The 16,385-nt window shown below is 43.1% G+C and overlaps 1 protein-coding gene across 1 annotated transcript in view; it reads right to left on the bottom strand.

Moving 5' to 3' along the window:
- Positions 1-7,021: 7,021 nt before the first annotated feature.
- LOC135489413 (uncharacterized) overlaps positions 7,022-16,385 on the bottom strand; it is a 36,752-nt gene continuing 27,388 nt past the window's right edge. The window contains exons 31-42 of the mRNA XM_064774762.1: positions 16,120-16,265; positions 15,696-15,878; positions 14,103-14,213; positions 13,591-13,710; positions 13,178-13,309; positions 12,397-12,522; positions 11,913-12,029; positions 10,124-11,707; positions 9,685-9,814; positions 9,234-9,301; positions 8,424-8,689; positions 7,022-7,826 (exon numbers count right to left, since the gene is read on the bottom strand). Of these exons, the coding sequence (XP_064630832.1) occupies positions 7,671-7,826; positions 8,424-8,689; positions 9,234-9,301; positions 9,685-9,814; positions 10,124-11,707; positions 11,913-12,029; positions 12,397-12,522; positions 13,178-13,309; positions 13,591-13,710; positions 14,103-14,213; positions 15,696-15,878; positions 16,120-16,265 (3,139 nt within the window). The 3' untranslated portion in view covers positions 7,022-7,670. The remainder of the gene's footprint in view (positions 7,827-8,423; positions 8,690-9,233; positions 9,302-9,684; positions 9,815-10,123; positions 11,708-11,912; positions 12,030-12,396; positions 12,523-13,177; positions 13,310-13,590; positions 13,711-14,102; positions 14,214-15,695; positions 15,879-16,119; positions 16,266-16,385) is intronic.

Here is a 16,385-nt window from a genome sequence, read left to right as displayed (position 1 = left end):
GGAGATCGCAGCCAAACCTGAAAGCGAAACGCAAAACTGAATTATCATGATTCCTTCCTCAACTTGGCATTACGAACTGATCAGCCACATCTAACTTTTTACAATACTCTAAACTAAAATCCAGTTTACACTCACAAGCTTGAGTCGATTTCGTATCTTACCATGTTGTCACAAATGTTATACGACCGAAAGGGCCCCAGGGTAGCCCCTGTTTGAGGTCAGCACCTACATGCATGGATTCCAGAAAGGGTTTGTACAGAGGCATCCAAGTCGTGGCGATGGTGTCCAATTAATTGTGAAATATGCTCCAACGATTTGGTTTACTCCTCAAACGGTACTGTTTGTTCGACATGAGCACTATCATTAACATATTTGGTGTTTGAGTCGGAAGTGTCAAACACCAGTGGACGTGTAGTTGTTCTGCTTGAAACCTGTTCAACACGAATGTGCCAATATTTACTCACCTAGAATTATGATGGGCATCCAGCAAGCAAAGTCAGTCAAGATGATCAGCGCCATCTTGCGGGCAACGACTAGTTCCTTGTTTTCTCCCTTCTTCCGACTGGTCTTGTGTTTTATCATATCTGCAGAGCGTTTGATGATGACGTACATCCAAGTGTATAGTACAGCGATGATCATGAATTCAACGAGGTTGAGTCCTAAAAAGATGGCGACCGAGTACTCCCAGCCTGGGGCGGGTTCTGATGTCAGGTGGAGCGAGAGACAGACGCCAAATCTTGAATAGTACGAATGTCGCAAGTAGTCAACACAGAACGTTGCACCGGCTTAAATGACCCCAAAGATCCATATTGATGCCACCAATATCTTCGCCTTCTTGAAGTTGATCTTTTGCTTACTGAACGGGAACACCACAACCAGGAAACGATCCACTGACATGATAGTCAAAGTGAAGACGGACACCTCGTTTGATAAGACGGAGAGGAATCCTGCAATCTTACATCCGATGACCTCCCACCAGGTCCAGTCAACCTCGATGTAGTACCCCCTGAATGTGGTGTCCGCTGCCGCGATGATGTACAAGTACACGCCCATGAGGAGGTCGGACACGGCGAGGCTTGTGATGATCGTGGTGTTCGCCGTCGTTGGTTCCTTTGTCAATATCCTCAGGAGGAGTACGAGGATATTCCCGCCCACAGCAATGGTCCCAAGTATCCACAGAAAGATCCGCAAGGTGCCTATGCGGATGAGATCAGTGCAGGAAGAAAACGGGTCCATCTTTGGAAAACAATTCTCTTCGGGGACCTGTGGGGCCATACAACAAAATCTAAAAATGATTCGACCGGAGTTCCTTTAGCTCTGGCAGATCCTTGAAGTCTTCTTTACCAGTGAAGTCCCCCAGGGTGTTACCAGTGAGGTTAAGGTGTTGTACCTTGCTTATGCTTGAGCCTATTCTTTTCCTTATCTATATCCTACCACTTGGCGACCTGATTGACAGTTTCTCTACCCCACGTCATGGCTTCGCTGACGACACTCAAGTCTATGTTGCATTGCCAATAGGCAAGCACAGCAGAAAATTGTTCAGTTAGAGGACTGCCTGCTCAAGATTCAGGACTGGTTAGCCAAGAACATGCTCAAGGGGAACCCAACGAAAACTGAACTCAAGTTGTTTGGCTCTCAGCAAGCTTTGAACCGTCTCAATATAGAGTCCCTCTCAGTAGCGGGGATTGACGTCCAAGTGACAACAGGACCAGTGAGAAACCTGGGAGTTCTTTTCGATCAAACAATGTCAATGGAAAATCAAGTGAATAGTGTTGTAAAATCTGCAACGTACCATCTTCGGAACATTGGCCGGATACGCAATTGTCTTACCGAAAGTGCAGCTAAACTCCTTATCCAATCCCTTGTGTTAACAAGACTGGAATATTGCAACAGCCTCCTTGCCGGCATTACCAAGAACCTAATGCACAAACTCCAACTTACACAAAATCATGCAGCCAGGATAATAACTCGAACTCGTCGTGACCAGCACATTACACCCGTGCTCAGGAGGCTACACTGGCTTCCTATTCCTCAAAGAATTGACTTCAAGGTGTCACTCCTTTTGTTTAAGTGCAAAGCTGACCTTGCCCCATGCTATCTATCAGATATTGTGCCACTGTATGAACCCAGCCGATCCCTGAGGTCCCAGAACCTAGGTTTGCTCCAAGTACCCAGGTATCGCCTGGCATCATATGGTGGCAGAAGTTTTGTGGTGTATGCTACAAAACTCTGGAACAGACTAGACATGAATGTGCGAAATGCTCCAACTGTGAGCACCTTCAAAAAGGTGCTGAAGTCGAGATTATGGTGACTTTGTTTTCAAAGTGTAGCCGAGCAATCATACGTTATTGGATAATTGCGCTATATAAGTCTTATTTGAATTGAATTGAATTGTATACCTGAATGTGCCCATGGTTTCATGTTTAGGTGGTTGTTTGATATAAAGAAATTACACGTCATTTTTGCACGGAGAATAGAAATAACCCTTTACTGAATTGTTCCGTATCCCTTCCAAATAATGACCAAAACGAATTCAGATATTTCCTCAGCAGTGGTGTTGATATGACCAGGGCCTCTGTACCAACATGGTTCAATGCTGCTTTATTTGAAGCAGGCAAAGAATTCAGTTAGAACAAATGATTAGAGTTTGACAACAATCCGCCATAAAAAAGCAGTCGTCGGAAATTTGGTAATTATGGCCTGGTACCAAAATGATGTCCATTTCAGCATAACAACCATGATTGGTCAGTGCGATGGTTCCGGGTCACATGATATTTATTACGTCAGCAGCCACAGGCCAACGAAGCACCCAAGCTGCAACCTCTACATCCGGGGTCTACTTGATTAGCATTCAGGAGCGCGCAATGACCCCTGGGTAAACGAGGTTGAGTGAGAACGGTCTTTCTCTTGTGCGACATTTTTATTATAATTATGTTTAATGAAACATTCCTGTGGGTTGTATCTTCATAACCATAATGTTACATAGGCTCTTCATTATCATATACCGCCATACTGCATTCTGGCTACTGTGCTGGTGGGTTACTGACCAACTCAGTTGCATTCATTGAGGGGTTGATTTGTGAAAATATACCTTTTCATATCTCTATAACTACATTGTACATGTATTAATGTCGTTTCACATTTCAGTGGTATGGGTGTAGTGTATTTCTTTTTTTCTCATCGATCAAGAGGACTACAAAGAATATTAGAGTGTCTTTGTCTCAGTTGTGGCGAGAAACAACTCGGTCTGAATCTGGAGCCTCCTGATCACCTGAAGTGAAATAGAAAATTTAGAATTCAATAGATAGTTTTACCGATAATTGATTAACTGAATGGTCTTTTTAGAAGCAATTATCGATCTTTCCAAACGACATCCATCTATATATTTATCACTATCATCTATTGACCAACTCGCGTTGCAGCCAGCAAATGGACCTAGGATAAGAAATTGATAACAGCAGTATCCGCCTAGTCACCATCACACCAACAGTTTGCATTATTACGATGATCCTCGCCGTGAAATCATCCTTTCGACTATACCAACAACGTTCAATAGAACAAATCTCTTTGTAGGTCAGATCTTCCGAAGTAACTAGCTCGACAATTCTCAGGAACGTCTTTATTCTCCAGATCTGAGGAATAATTTTCAACTAATATCAGTTGGGCTACTTGGGACAACGAGGTTAGGGAACGGACGTAGTCCTTCGAATACCATTCCAGGTCACCTTATTGAAAAATCAATCCTCGTCGTCACCACGTGACGATTATGACGAGGTCGCGCGAGTGGCAGAGTGAATCGGCCAAAGTAGTTCTCCTCAAAATTATATCACTTTTTTTATATTTGTGTGATCTTTTCTCAATATATAGTTTTCAAATAGTTGATAAAGAATGTTTGCCCACCAGGCGCAGACCAAAATGGGCAGCTGCGAAAACTGTGAAGAAGCTGAAATTTTCTGAAACGGGATCCTGTAACAGAAAGGAGTACAGGGATACATACAGCATAATGTGTCATTCTAGTGTCATTCTTGCGAATGCATCCGCAGTGACGCCTTCTGAACGACGTCATTAGTTTGTGTAGTTTACACGACAAGTGCTACCGTATAAGTATACGGAAAAACGCAAGAACTGTATTCCATGCAGGAAGCAGTACGTATGAAATTGAACAATTTAACTTGCACTTGCAGCTAAATTGAGACTCTTCCATCTTCTATCTCTATGATATCATGATTTGAGAAATATTGTAGATCACGTTGATGTGTTTTTTTTGGAGAAATTAGAGGTTTTGCATTGCCAGGTATCTCTTCAGCTGTTTACAAATTGCACACGGATGAAATCGATGCTGAAGCTCAATTTTATGTTCTACTTACGTGTCACTTACCCGTAGGCGCCATACGTATTTTCCATGCGGATACTTGATACGTTTTGACGGTGCTGAAAGTCACAAGTATTAGTGTCTTGTACAATGTATAGCGCCCACTCCCAAGAGTCCTGCTCACGGGCGCTTTCACAGAAGAGCAGCGTCTTCAGTCCTGGCTTGAAACTGGTCATAGAACCTCTCGCACTTAACAGTCGATCGCGAGCGAATTACTCATTCTGCTCGTCTGTAGTGCACTGTGCCTTTTGAGAGTTTCCGTACTAGTAATTGTATCAACGCTTCCTTTTTATATGACCGATTGGAACGGGATCGCTGAACCTGTGACCGGATTAAATTAATCACTTTTCTTACCGGAATAGATTTGTTCTGAAATACGAGATCCATTAATCGAAGTACAATTTGGAGAGGGAACCATTTACCGCATTATATATTTTTTAGCAGGGATGTGGAATGCTAATGAAGAAATCACGAGTTTGTCAAGCTGCCAGAGTGGAATCGCAATTGACCCAATAGTTTTTATTACCTCATTGTGTTTCCTGTTTTTCGATATTTTTCCAACTGTCGCTGTCGTCCCAAACTGCAAGGATGTGTATCTTCAGGGACAGGAACCGACTGCTCTCCCAGGCAGCTACGGCGGTTCGGTGATCATCCATTTGGCCGCTCTGCACACGTTCGAAGAAGAAGGATATGTTATCGGATGGCAACTGTACAACAAAATCAACAGCGAAACGTACTATGTGGATATATTCAGACCCGTCCCTGACGTTTCCAGGACGTTCGACCTGGTCCACTCAACAGAGGTTACAAACTCTACGATCGGAAATAAGACATTGTTTTCGATACCCTTCAAGGTTACTGTCTGCTTGTTTCTGAATACTTAGTAGTCTGCGTGTCGCATCGACGCCATGACTTGTATTCCACTGCAGCAGGAATCCCTGTCACTCACGAATTCTATAACAAGTAGTGCTTGATCGGTCATAAGTCAAGTACTATTGTCTATTGAAACTAATTACAATGTACTTTGATTTACGATATGACATATTTGAGATGTTTATCCATTAAAGTGGATTATTCCTTTACACCTAACAAAGAAGTAACAAATATTAGCCAAGAAAACATCTGCTGGGCATGCTGGGAAAGACACCAACACGGTGTACATCATGTATGGGTACTTCATTAATCAAAAAGATAATAAGGCCCTTATATCGTAGTGTTCGCATGGCTTAACGTCCAATAAAATAAAGAAATTCTTTGCCTGCTTCTTTTGTGTCCGCTTGCTACGACCAATCACGGTTTCGTGTAATTGGTCTCTCTCGCCATAAATTTTCCTTTGATTTTAATACACCCTCTGCAAGTGACCCGCACTCATACTAAAACAATAGTAAAAGGCTTGTCGTTGGTTACTAACAAGTAGAGTATAGAGTTGAAAAAGCAATATAGAAGATGCAGGGCTAGAGACAAAATCCAATCGCATGACATTGTGAGCAAATCAGCAATATCAATGTCAACTTTTAATGGCGATCCAGTCGCCCTGTGCGCCGTGTGTGTGTTAACTTACCTCTTTTTCAGCCCAGCCTACTCGTGTTGTACTACGTGAAGCTGTTATGTCTTTACAGGTCCAAGCTGGTGATCTCACTGGTTATCACAGTGATAAAGGTACGCATTACGGGTTGGCAACTCAGTTTGGCCTCTCCAGGAACGATTGGCGGGTGATTGGAATACAGAAGTACAGTAGCTATTTTCTCTCAACAAAAAGGATATACATTGGAGGTCAGGTTGATGGCAGGAAGGTAGCCCTGAGGGCGATTGTAGTTAAAGACGTTCGAGGGAAAGGCATGAAAGGTTAGGACCTAAACCGGCAACGGCAATGATGTCGCCTATAATATTGAGCAACGTGGCCCATGCCAATGCATGTGGTTAAACAATATACCTGTTCAGTGCAGGAGAATTGGACTAAAAACTACGAAAACGGAGATGTGGTTGAAGGTGTATAGTCCTTCAGTTTTGGGAAAGATGTGTTGGTTCAAATGTGCAACGCGACATACCAGATACAGCCGAGTTTGCAGTACTAATATGGAGTAGTCGTTTGTAAACTGCACGTCTTATCTTACTTTCAGTTCGCGGTTGCCAACAATACTTCTTGAAACTTTTCAACCCAACTACCACCGCGACCCGACTCATGCAATTGGAGACGTGCAGCAGAAAGATGGTGTGTTTGCAAGCCTGTATCAACCATTCCACGTTCAACGGATTTAGTTATGATACCTCCACAAGGCTCTGTCACTTATACTTGGCCATAAAGACCCTGACCACACAACCTGCCCTTGCAGAACCAATTTACGCGTCTAGACAATGAAGTAAACATACTCCGCGCAGTACATGTAATAGAAGCGTGACAAGGCGGTTCTACTGTATTGTGTTGTGTCTGTTTGGAGAATGTGAAATAATAATTGTAAACCGTCAAGGAATTTTCACGCCTCTTCGTTTTTGTGATACGCGAAGATTTCAGGAAAATAGAATTTTCACGAGTTTTGTTTTTTTGGTGGATAACGAAACCTCTGGATCTTTATTTTCAGTACATACATTAATAAAACTGAGGAAGATGTGCCCTATGAATATCATCTCATATATCGTGTGCAAGCCGGGTTCTCCTGTTAGAAAGAACTATGTGTTGCGCATAGATATTGTATTGGAAATTATCAAGCTACAGCATGCTTATAGCAAGAACGTGTCGGTAAGGTTAGCATCATAACGCCAATTCTTATTCGGTTTATTGTCCTTTGCATAGTGACGCTCGGTTTGTTGTCCTTTCAATAGTGATGTTCAGTTCGTTTTCCTTTCCATAGTGACGATCGGTTTGTTGTCCTTTCAATAGTGATGCTCGGTTTGTTTTCTTTTCCATAGTGACGCTCGGTTTGTTGTCCTTTCCATAGTGACGCTCGGTTTGTTGTCCTTTCCATAGTAACGCATCGGTGTGTGGTCGTTTTCATCGTGACGCTTCGTATAAAGTTCAAACGCCACACTATGTTGAACAAGCAAATCAATTGTCGTACATCTTAAAAGCCATATAATTCTGTCCTATCTACACGAATACACGAACATGTAAAAGTGAAATTAAGATATCGAGCCAATACAATTTAGAGAGCCTATAGAATCTAGTGGTGCAACATCGAGTCAAGTCGATAACCTAACATGAAATTACTCGTCCAAAGCAAGTCTCAAACAGCTTTTAAAACGACGCACTCAATTGGTATATCCTATCACAGTGAACAAAAACTGATCCCATATAACACCTTCAATGCTGATTTTTATTCATGGTGTGGTGACGTAAGAGTCGCTTGCATAGGTTGCCGAAATCCTGGATATTATCTTTTAAATCTCGCGGAATCAGGGCTTGTTTCACACCTGAACATAGGAATGCCGATTGGACGTTGCAAGTCATCGTTACTTTCTGAAATAGGATAATATGGTCTAGTTTGATTATTGTACAGCTAAAGTTGGCCACTTGCTTTAAAATGCATTGTTACTATGCAACCTTAGTTCAACAGTAATTTTCCTGTCACACCGCTAGCCGCCCGCGCCGGCCAGATCGGTGGAAGATCCATTCTTCAGTATCCAACATTTCGACTTGGGGAAACGAACTGATTGCGGCGTATCACAATTCAAGGAAACACTCGATTTTAAGATGCCTGCACTCTTGTGCCACTGCATCATGAAATGCGTCATTTAAAGGAAGACTATAGGCAGAAACTAGGAGGTAAATTTGAAGTCTAAAAAGACATGTTTGATTCAGCGGTAGGTCTAAAGTTTCGATAGTGAGACTGAAACGGCCATACCGACAACTTCGTGTATCATAACTTATCCTGACCTACCTTGCGTTTGCCGGTAGTTACCCTTTAAGAAGTCAAGTGATGGCCAGTCCAGTGGGTCACAGCAAGGCTGTCAAGAGAGACAGCAAGAGCACATTGTGTCAGAAACTGTTGCTCACAAGGACAATATCTTTCGTAAAATGAATCCTCATAGAGTAGCCGAAATCAACTTGTCTTACCTCATTTCCGTTGCTGACAATTATCCCAACGTCATTTACAGTCACACTGCTCGCAATCAGGCCTCTTTCATGCAGCGATGCCATGGCTTTGGCCACATCCTTTAGCACGCTGCGCATGTCCCGCAGCGGCAGTGAGGGCGTTTCGGTCTTCATGGCGTGGGCGAGGTTCAGCATATTGGACTCCTCCACCACGTAAGGCAGGAGATGACTGCCCTCTGGGTAACAGTTGACTACCTTAGGGGAACCGTCCTCATCATCTTCGTCAACTGAAAGTCAAGAAACAAGAAAAGCTCCAAATGACATTGTTACCACGATATTAGTCGGTTAGTCCACAAAATAGTTTCAAACTGTTTTGGATCTTTGGAAAACATGAGGGTAGAATTTTGCCCTGGCCCAAGGAATCGTGACCAAAATAATATACGGAATAACAACCCAATAGCGTAATTGGTTTGGACACGTGTCTTGAACTGAACTAGCAAAACTTCCCCAGATACTGATGGAATGACAACCTAAGGTTGTTGAAGGGAAACGACAGAGAGGACGCGGGATGCCGTACGCGCTGCGCGGATATTGTATCCCGCGATGCACAGAGCGCTGGAGTGCATGAGTGGTGCTGCAATACAGACGACTCAGGATCGTAATCCTACAGTTGACATAGAAATATCAACTCGTAGGAAGTGAGTGAGATCAGCTGCATCGCTGGGCTAGATTCACTCTTACCCTGCATCATTTGGGGGACAGCGAAGAGGAGGATCAGCCGCAAGTCAATATCTGATATAAGTACTTATTTTTAAAAGCCTTTTTACTTACGGGTAGACACATTCGTCCTAGTGCTTCCAGAGTAATCCAACTGTGGTTCTTTCTTTCCACATATCAGTCTAAAAGAAAAACGTTATATCAGCCGATGGTCATTTCAATTGGAAATACTTGGTAGGGCTGGTCGAAGATTAAGAGCCGTATATACGAGTCTCAATCTTTTGAGGAGCAAATATGAAATGACGAGTATGTTTATTGTAGTTGTCTACTGTGGATGAGGAAGCCATTAACGTCTTATACAATGGCACTGATAGTCGCTTTTTGGTTCTAACAGAGGTTATAGCAACCCACAGGAATAGCCAGGAAACAGTAACCTTAAACATCACAAGCACGGTTTTAAATGCTTGATTTATTCCGTAAATCATAATAAAATCCGTCCATAGCTCATCTAGAGCACCCATAATTCAAGGTAAGAGTCATCCAAAAGAAATATCAAGTCACCTACTTGATGAGATCGAGAGACGACAGTGTGTAGAGTATTGGGTTCATAGCGCTGTTGATCGGCAGCACAAATACTGCAATCCAGGCGTAGACATCACCAGGGATCGTGACTTTCCCGGAGATCGCAGCCAAACCTGAAAGCGAAACGCGAAACTGAATTATCATGATTCCTCCCTCAACTTGGCATTACGAACTGAACAGCCACATCTATTTTTTTACAATATACTCTAAAATAAAATCAAGTTTACACTCACAAGCTTGAGTCGATTTCGTATCGTACCATGTTGTCGTAAATGTTATACGACCGAAAGGGCCCAGGAGTAGCCCCTGTTTGAGGTCAGCACCTACATGCATGGATTCCAGAGAGGGTTTGTACAGTGGTATCCAAGTGTAGTTGTTCTGCTTGAAACCTGTTCAACACGAATGTGCCAATATTTACTCACCTAGAATTATTATGGGCATCCAGCAAGCAAAGTCAGTCAGGATGATCAGCGCCATTTTGCGGGCAACGACTAGTTCCTTGTTTTCTCCCTTCTTCCGACTGGTCTTGTGTTTCATCATATCGACAGAGCGTTTGATGATGACGTACATCCAAGTGTATAGTACAGCGATGATCATGAACGCAACGAGGTTGAGTCCTAAAAAGATGGCGACCGAGTACTCCCAGCCTGGGGCGGGTTCTGATGTCAGGTGGAGCGAGAGGCAGACGCCAGATCTTGAATAGTACGAATGTCGCAAGTAGTCAACACAGAACGGTGCACCGGCTAATATGACCCCAAAGATCCATATTGATGCCACTAATATCTTCGCCTTCTTGAAGTTGATCTTTTGCTTACTGAACGGGAACACCACAACCAGGAAACGATCCACTGACATGATAGTCAAAGTGAAGACGGACACCTCGCTTGATAAGACGGAGAGGAATCCTGCAATCTTACATCCGATGCCCTTCCTCCAGCTCCAGTCAACCTCGATGTAGTACCCCCTGAATGTGGTGTCCGCTGCCGCGATGATGTACAAGTACACGCCCATGAGGAGGTCGGACACGGCGAGGCTTGTGATGATCGTGGTGTTCGCCGTCGTTGGTTCCTTTGTCAATATCCTCAGGAGGAGTACGAGGATATTCCCGCCTACAGCAATGGTCCCAAGTATCCACAGAAAGATCCGCAAGGCGCCTATGCGGATGAGATCAGTGCAGGAAGAAAACGGGTCCATCTTTGGAAAACAATTCTCTTCGGGGACCTGTGGGGCCATACAACAAAATCTAAAATGATTCGACCGGAGTTCCTTTAGCTCTGGCAGATCCTTGAAGTCTTCTTTACCAGTGAAGTCCCCCAGGGTGTTACCAGTGAGGTTAAGGTGTTGTACCTTGCTTGTATACCTGAATGTGCCCAGTGGTATCATGTTTAGGTGGTTGTTTGATAGGTCAAGGCTCGTCACGTTACCAAGCCCTCCGAAGGATCCTTCGTTGAGTTCTCGTAGAGAGGTGCCAGAGAGATTCATCACTTTAACGCCGAGATCCCGTGCAATGCCTGAGACATTCTTGACAACAAATGCACTTGGCGAAATGGTAGTTAAGTTATTTTCCGTAAGTAACAGTTCTCTGAGATTCTGCAGCCCCATGAAGGCATTTGACGATAGGTTAACAAGCTTGTTTGACCTCAAGTCCAAATGATACAGGTTTACAAGATTCCTGAACACACCTCCTTCAAGAGAGGCAATGTCATTTTTACTGAGAGTCAGTTTCCCGAGAAATGGATAAACCATCTCACGTAACGAGTTATCTCCGAGACTGTTGTTTGTCAGGTCCACGGCCCGAGCATCTCCAGGTAGATTTGGGATTGACTGAAGCGATTTCTCGGAGCACTGGTAAGCATCACCGATGCATGTGCAACTATCCGGACAAAATGAACATGATAGCTCGTCATCACCATCGCGGCAGTGTTCAATTCCATCGCACACCTTTTCTTGAATGATGCAATTCTTTCTGTCCTTGCACTGGAACATGCCAGGGCATGCAAATGATTCTGAAAGTGTATACAAGGACAAATCAGAATGGTTAGTAAATAGATAGCTATTGTTTTATCTGTTCTATCCCAAAGATAATTTCAGAAAGTCACAATGCGTCTTCAGCAATTTTCGGATCATCGGATGGCATTACTTTAAAAATGATTTAGATGTGATATTCGAATCTAACGACTGGCAATGCAAAGACATAAACGACCAACCTACCGCAATTCAGTTCGTCGTCGCCACTGGCACAGTCTCGTGTGCCATCACATATCATCCTCAGGGGTATACAGTAACTTCCAGGACATTTGAGATAATATGGCGGGCACTTAAAAGACTCTGAAAAACATTGCCAATACCGCTATATCCAAACAACCAAATGATTTTCATTCCTGAAAATTTTAGGCTCAACGGCAGGTAATATACATAAATTAACATTCTATTGAAAATAAAGAAATTATTCCACCTCCTTCTCGTTCTCGAATTAAAATCTGAACCACCCTATTGTAAATATCACTTTGGAAAAGGAAACTTCAGATATTCTATTTTTGTGTTAGCTGGCGACCTCTTTCAATTTTGGCAGCCATCTTTGTTTTGAACAACATTTAGGGTGGTGCCCCGGCTTACATAAAACAGCTTTTAACATGTTTAAGAAGCCCAGATCAAGCTTTCCTTGTCTCTTTAGTTAAAATGGATAAATTCTTACCGCACTTCTTAAGATGAGAGAAGTCCCTGCAGCCAGTCGTATATCCAAGGAAATCATTATCGTATATGCAATGCTGTGTTGCAGGGTAAGGCATGAAGTTGGTGCTGCAGTTCAAGTAGCCCTCACCTGAAAACAGGAAGAAATAACAAATTCGCCAACTCTAGTATGGCAAATCTGATTGTCTGGTAATGCAATGACATAATGATGACACTGAAACCCTTATCTGGAAAGCCAGGCGCCGATTCGAACTATCATCCGCAGTGACCCGCCTCGAACGCCTGGAATCAGAAAGCACTTCAGTGTGTAGTGTTCGGGTTAGGCGACCTCTCACTGGAATACTTATAAATCGAACAAAAGACTGGCGCCAGGCTCTACAGAAACCACGGCTCAGAAAACTTGCACATATCTGACTCGATTGGACAAACGTTATCTGTTGGTTATTCGAACAGACTTTAAACCTAGACTTAAAGACTGCTCCCTTATATTTCAGCATCCGATTGAGTCCGACCTTTGCAGATGTTCCTGTTTTGCCATTATATTGACACAGCCTTTTTATATTTGCCTCGCCACCAAGTCTAAAAGACGACATAAAATAACCACATACATGTATGTGAATGACCTCTATTGGCATGCAACTTTATCTACATGTATCATCGAAAAGTTAATTAGGGCTGAATCACCACATTCAGATTCAGCAATGGCGGCCAATTCAAGCAGGGACGGAACGACGTCGATATAAATAGTTCCGGTCGTGCGCAAGGAGGTTGATACTTGTACATACCCGCAGGTTTGTTGCCGATATTAGTACAGTCGGTTTCGTCCTCAGAGTAGGTCCCCGGACAATCTTTGACACCGTCGCAGTGAAGCTCGTGTGGGATGCACTTGCCATTAAAACATTCGAACCCATTGCATCCTAGAAAGAGAACAATTTATTGGTATCTTTAATAACGGGCGCACATAGGCTATCGTTTCGAGAGAGGACGTGGCGACGACTGAAAATCTTTTCTTCTACCAAAAGTCTCGCCTAAACGTTTTGTCTTCAGGCTAGTTTTTAAGTGGTCCGGCGATCGCCGAGTGCGCCGCCCTTTTGGAAACTGCGAGTCATCGTCGAAGCGTGAAATTTATGGATGTAAATAATGAAGTAGCAGAGACGTATATATCGGTCACTTCATGAGCTTTGGAACCAATAATTACCTCGAACAGTTTCATCCGAGCCATCGACGCAGTCTTTCACAAAGTTCTTTACCATTGATGTGTTGGATAGGCACTGCTTGTTCATACAAAGGAACTCGTGTGTTTTGCATTCAGGCCAAACTAAAACGGGAAAAAATTAATTTAGTTTCATTTGGCGAAGTTCTTTATCAAGCACTGCTTGTTTATACAGGTGAACTCACTCGTATGAAAGTGTCATATAACAGCCTGTACATGTATACACACGTGCTGGGTAAAATGGAAAGCAATTTCTGGCTTACCAACACTTGTATCCGACTCATGAACACATGCTAATGAACTCATCCCAAATAACCATCCAACGCTTCCTTATTACATAAGAGTAAGCGGATGGGCACGAGTCTGGAGAAGGCAAAAGCTTGTAGCAGACTGCGTATCGGAGCATACTGTATTGTATTTCTGTTAGGCCAACCGGTACGTTTATTTTGATACAGACTATACTGTGTTTAGGCCGCACCGGTTGGTACTAAGCTTACCGCATCTACTTTCATCTGTCTTGTCATTGCAGTCATCTTTAAAGTTACAGTAGCCTGATGCGGAAATACAACTGCCACTTTCACATCGGAATTGATTGAAGCCACAACTGCCTGGAGAAATAAGGGAAAAAAAGATGAGCTGAAGTCGTCATAAATGAGGATTAACTGAGAATGCTCGATTCCCAAAGATTTTTAAGAAACAAAATTTAACTAGAAATTTGAAATTTGCTTGTCAGCAAATTTGATAGCCCCCACGGGCCCAACACAGTACACGTATGGAGGAGTGAAGTCTATTCCGTTTCGCGGATGATCTATTTCCGGACAAACACGCTCGCCCTTTCTCAAAATCACACGCTCAATAACATTTAAACAGCACCCTAACCTTTTCAGATGGGCAGGATGGATCATCGATAAGCATTTAAGGCTATTCCTTTATTTTATTCCTACATTCAACCGTCGTTCTTTGCTCAAAATACTCGACAGCAGCTCGCCACTTCGGCAAAGAGATACCGCCGCCATGATGCATGAGGATATGACGTCACCATTACGGGGCGGAGCTTATATGCTGATGTACGTGTGATTGACAGAATCACGTCGGAGATTTGAAGGCAAATCAGAAAATCGGCGCATAAAAACGCTTCAAAGTCATCAAAATTATCCGAATTTCGAAAAAAGCTTTGCCAGGTGCACTAGATCGAGTTTAGTTTGATGGGACAGGGGTGACAGTTTTTCAGTTGAAATAGCAGTTTTGCTGGACTACCTCCATAATATAACCTGGGAAGAATGCGGAAGCCTAGTACCTTCTCCTATAATCTCAATATAGACCCCGCATTTGTTGTATGTGGGGTCTATAAATACTATACTGTTGGCATCACTTGTAAAAATTTTAGGCCGGGTCTATTTGGCAAGCCGCTCGCCGAACAGGCATCTTTTTTGTCCTGTTTGGAGAGCCGCTTGCCAAACAGCACTAAAAAGCCACCCTGTTCGGCCAGCCGGGCTTGCCAAACAGGTAAAAAATCTACCCTGTTTGGCGAGCTCTTCGAAAACTACAAATATTAATGAGTTCGGCTCTTCATTCAGGACAAGAAAAAGTCGCTGTTTGGTAAGCCGGGCTTGCCAAATAGTCACTTCCAAATTTTTTATTCGATGTACCTAGTCATCAGAGTCATTACTGTATGATAATGTGGAGTGTGCATTCACCATATTTAGCGTTGGTGTATTCTGAATATGGTAATACAGCTATTAACTTTTTGTTGTAAGTGTAGCAACGAGTGGAAGAGTAGTATATTCCATCTGGTGACTCCTTTCTCATGGTGCTGCAGCATTTCTGAAATCTAAAGATTTCACGGAGCAGCCCCATTTACAATCAATAAGTAGACGGAGAGTATTCACTGCGAGTCTGTTACAGTGGATTGTCCGCAGACAACTGAGCAAGTCTGCATTTTGCAACGGTTACCAATCGCGAAGCTTGGATAGTACGAGCAACTATGAATCGCGCCATTTCACCTCTGATAGCATAGCAACTTGAGTTAGTTAGTGTGCTGTTTCAGCAGAAAACAAAGTCATCAGATGCGTATATTTCGGTTTGTTTACCTTGGTAATGAGTTTGATTGCAGTTCATTTCGTCCCTGCCATTCCGACAGTTCTTATTCCCGTCGCACACGAACAGATTCTGGATACAGTCACCATTGCTGCACGTGAACTGACGTTTTGGATTACACTTCCCGTTCCAAGATTTGATGATATCCTTGCTTCTGATAGCTTCCTTTACTTTGACTTGAAATACGAGAGAAAGATTTGAATGAAGTTTTAATCACAATTCAAAACCTGATTTTCAACTCGTCATTATTGCAGCTAGGCAATTATGGTTGGCAATAAGACATGATTCAAGATTTAAAGGACCAACGTAGTTATTAATCAAAAGGCATTAATACCAAGCAGTCGGCTGCCCAGTTACCTCCCACTCCACAGCTAGTAAAAGCTTGGCCGCTTGATTAATTGATGGAAAATGTCTTACCACCAACTGCAGACTTCTTACAGATGAATTGTTTCGTCTTCCTGATGGCGCACGGAATGTCCTGCCAATATCTCCCAGAGCTCAGGCTGTTGATCTCAATGATGCTACAGCCCTCCAAAGTGCTACCATCTGGCTGTCCTGGTCGCCTGTTGATATTTTGCAAGTAAGGATAGAACCATTTTGAGTTAAAGTCACTTTGAGGCAATACCAAACATTTGTGCTATAACTAATGGTAAGCAATCCTCTCCACCCTCTGCCAATAAGCT

This window comes from Lineus longissimus, chromosome 6 (assembly GCF_910592395.1).
Source record: "Lineus longissimus chromosome 6, tnLinLong1.2, whole genome shotgun sequence".
Taxonomy (NCBI): domain Eukaryota; kingdom Metazoa; phylum Nemertea; class Pilidiophora; order Heteronemertea; family Lineidae; genus Lineus; species Lineus longissimus.
Note: the sequence above shows the minus strand (reverse complement) of the source record. Positions and strands in the feature narration are given on the sequence as shown.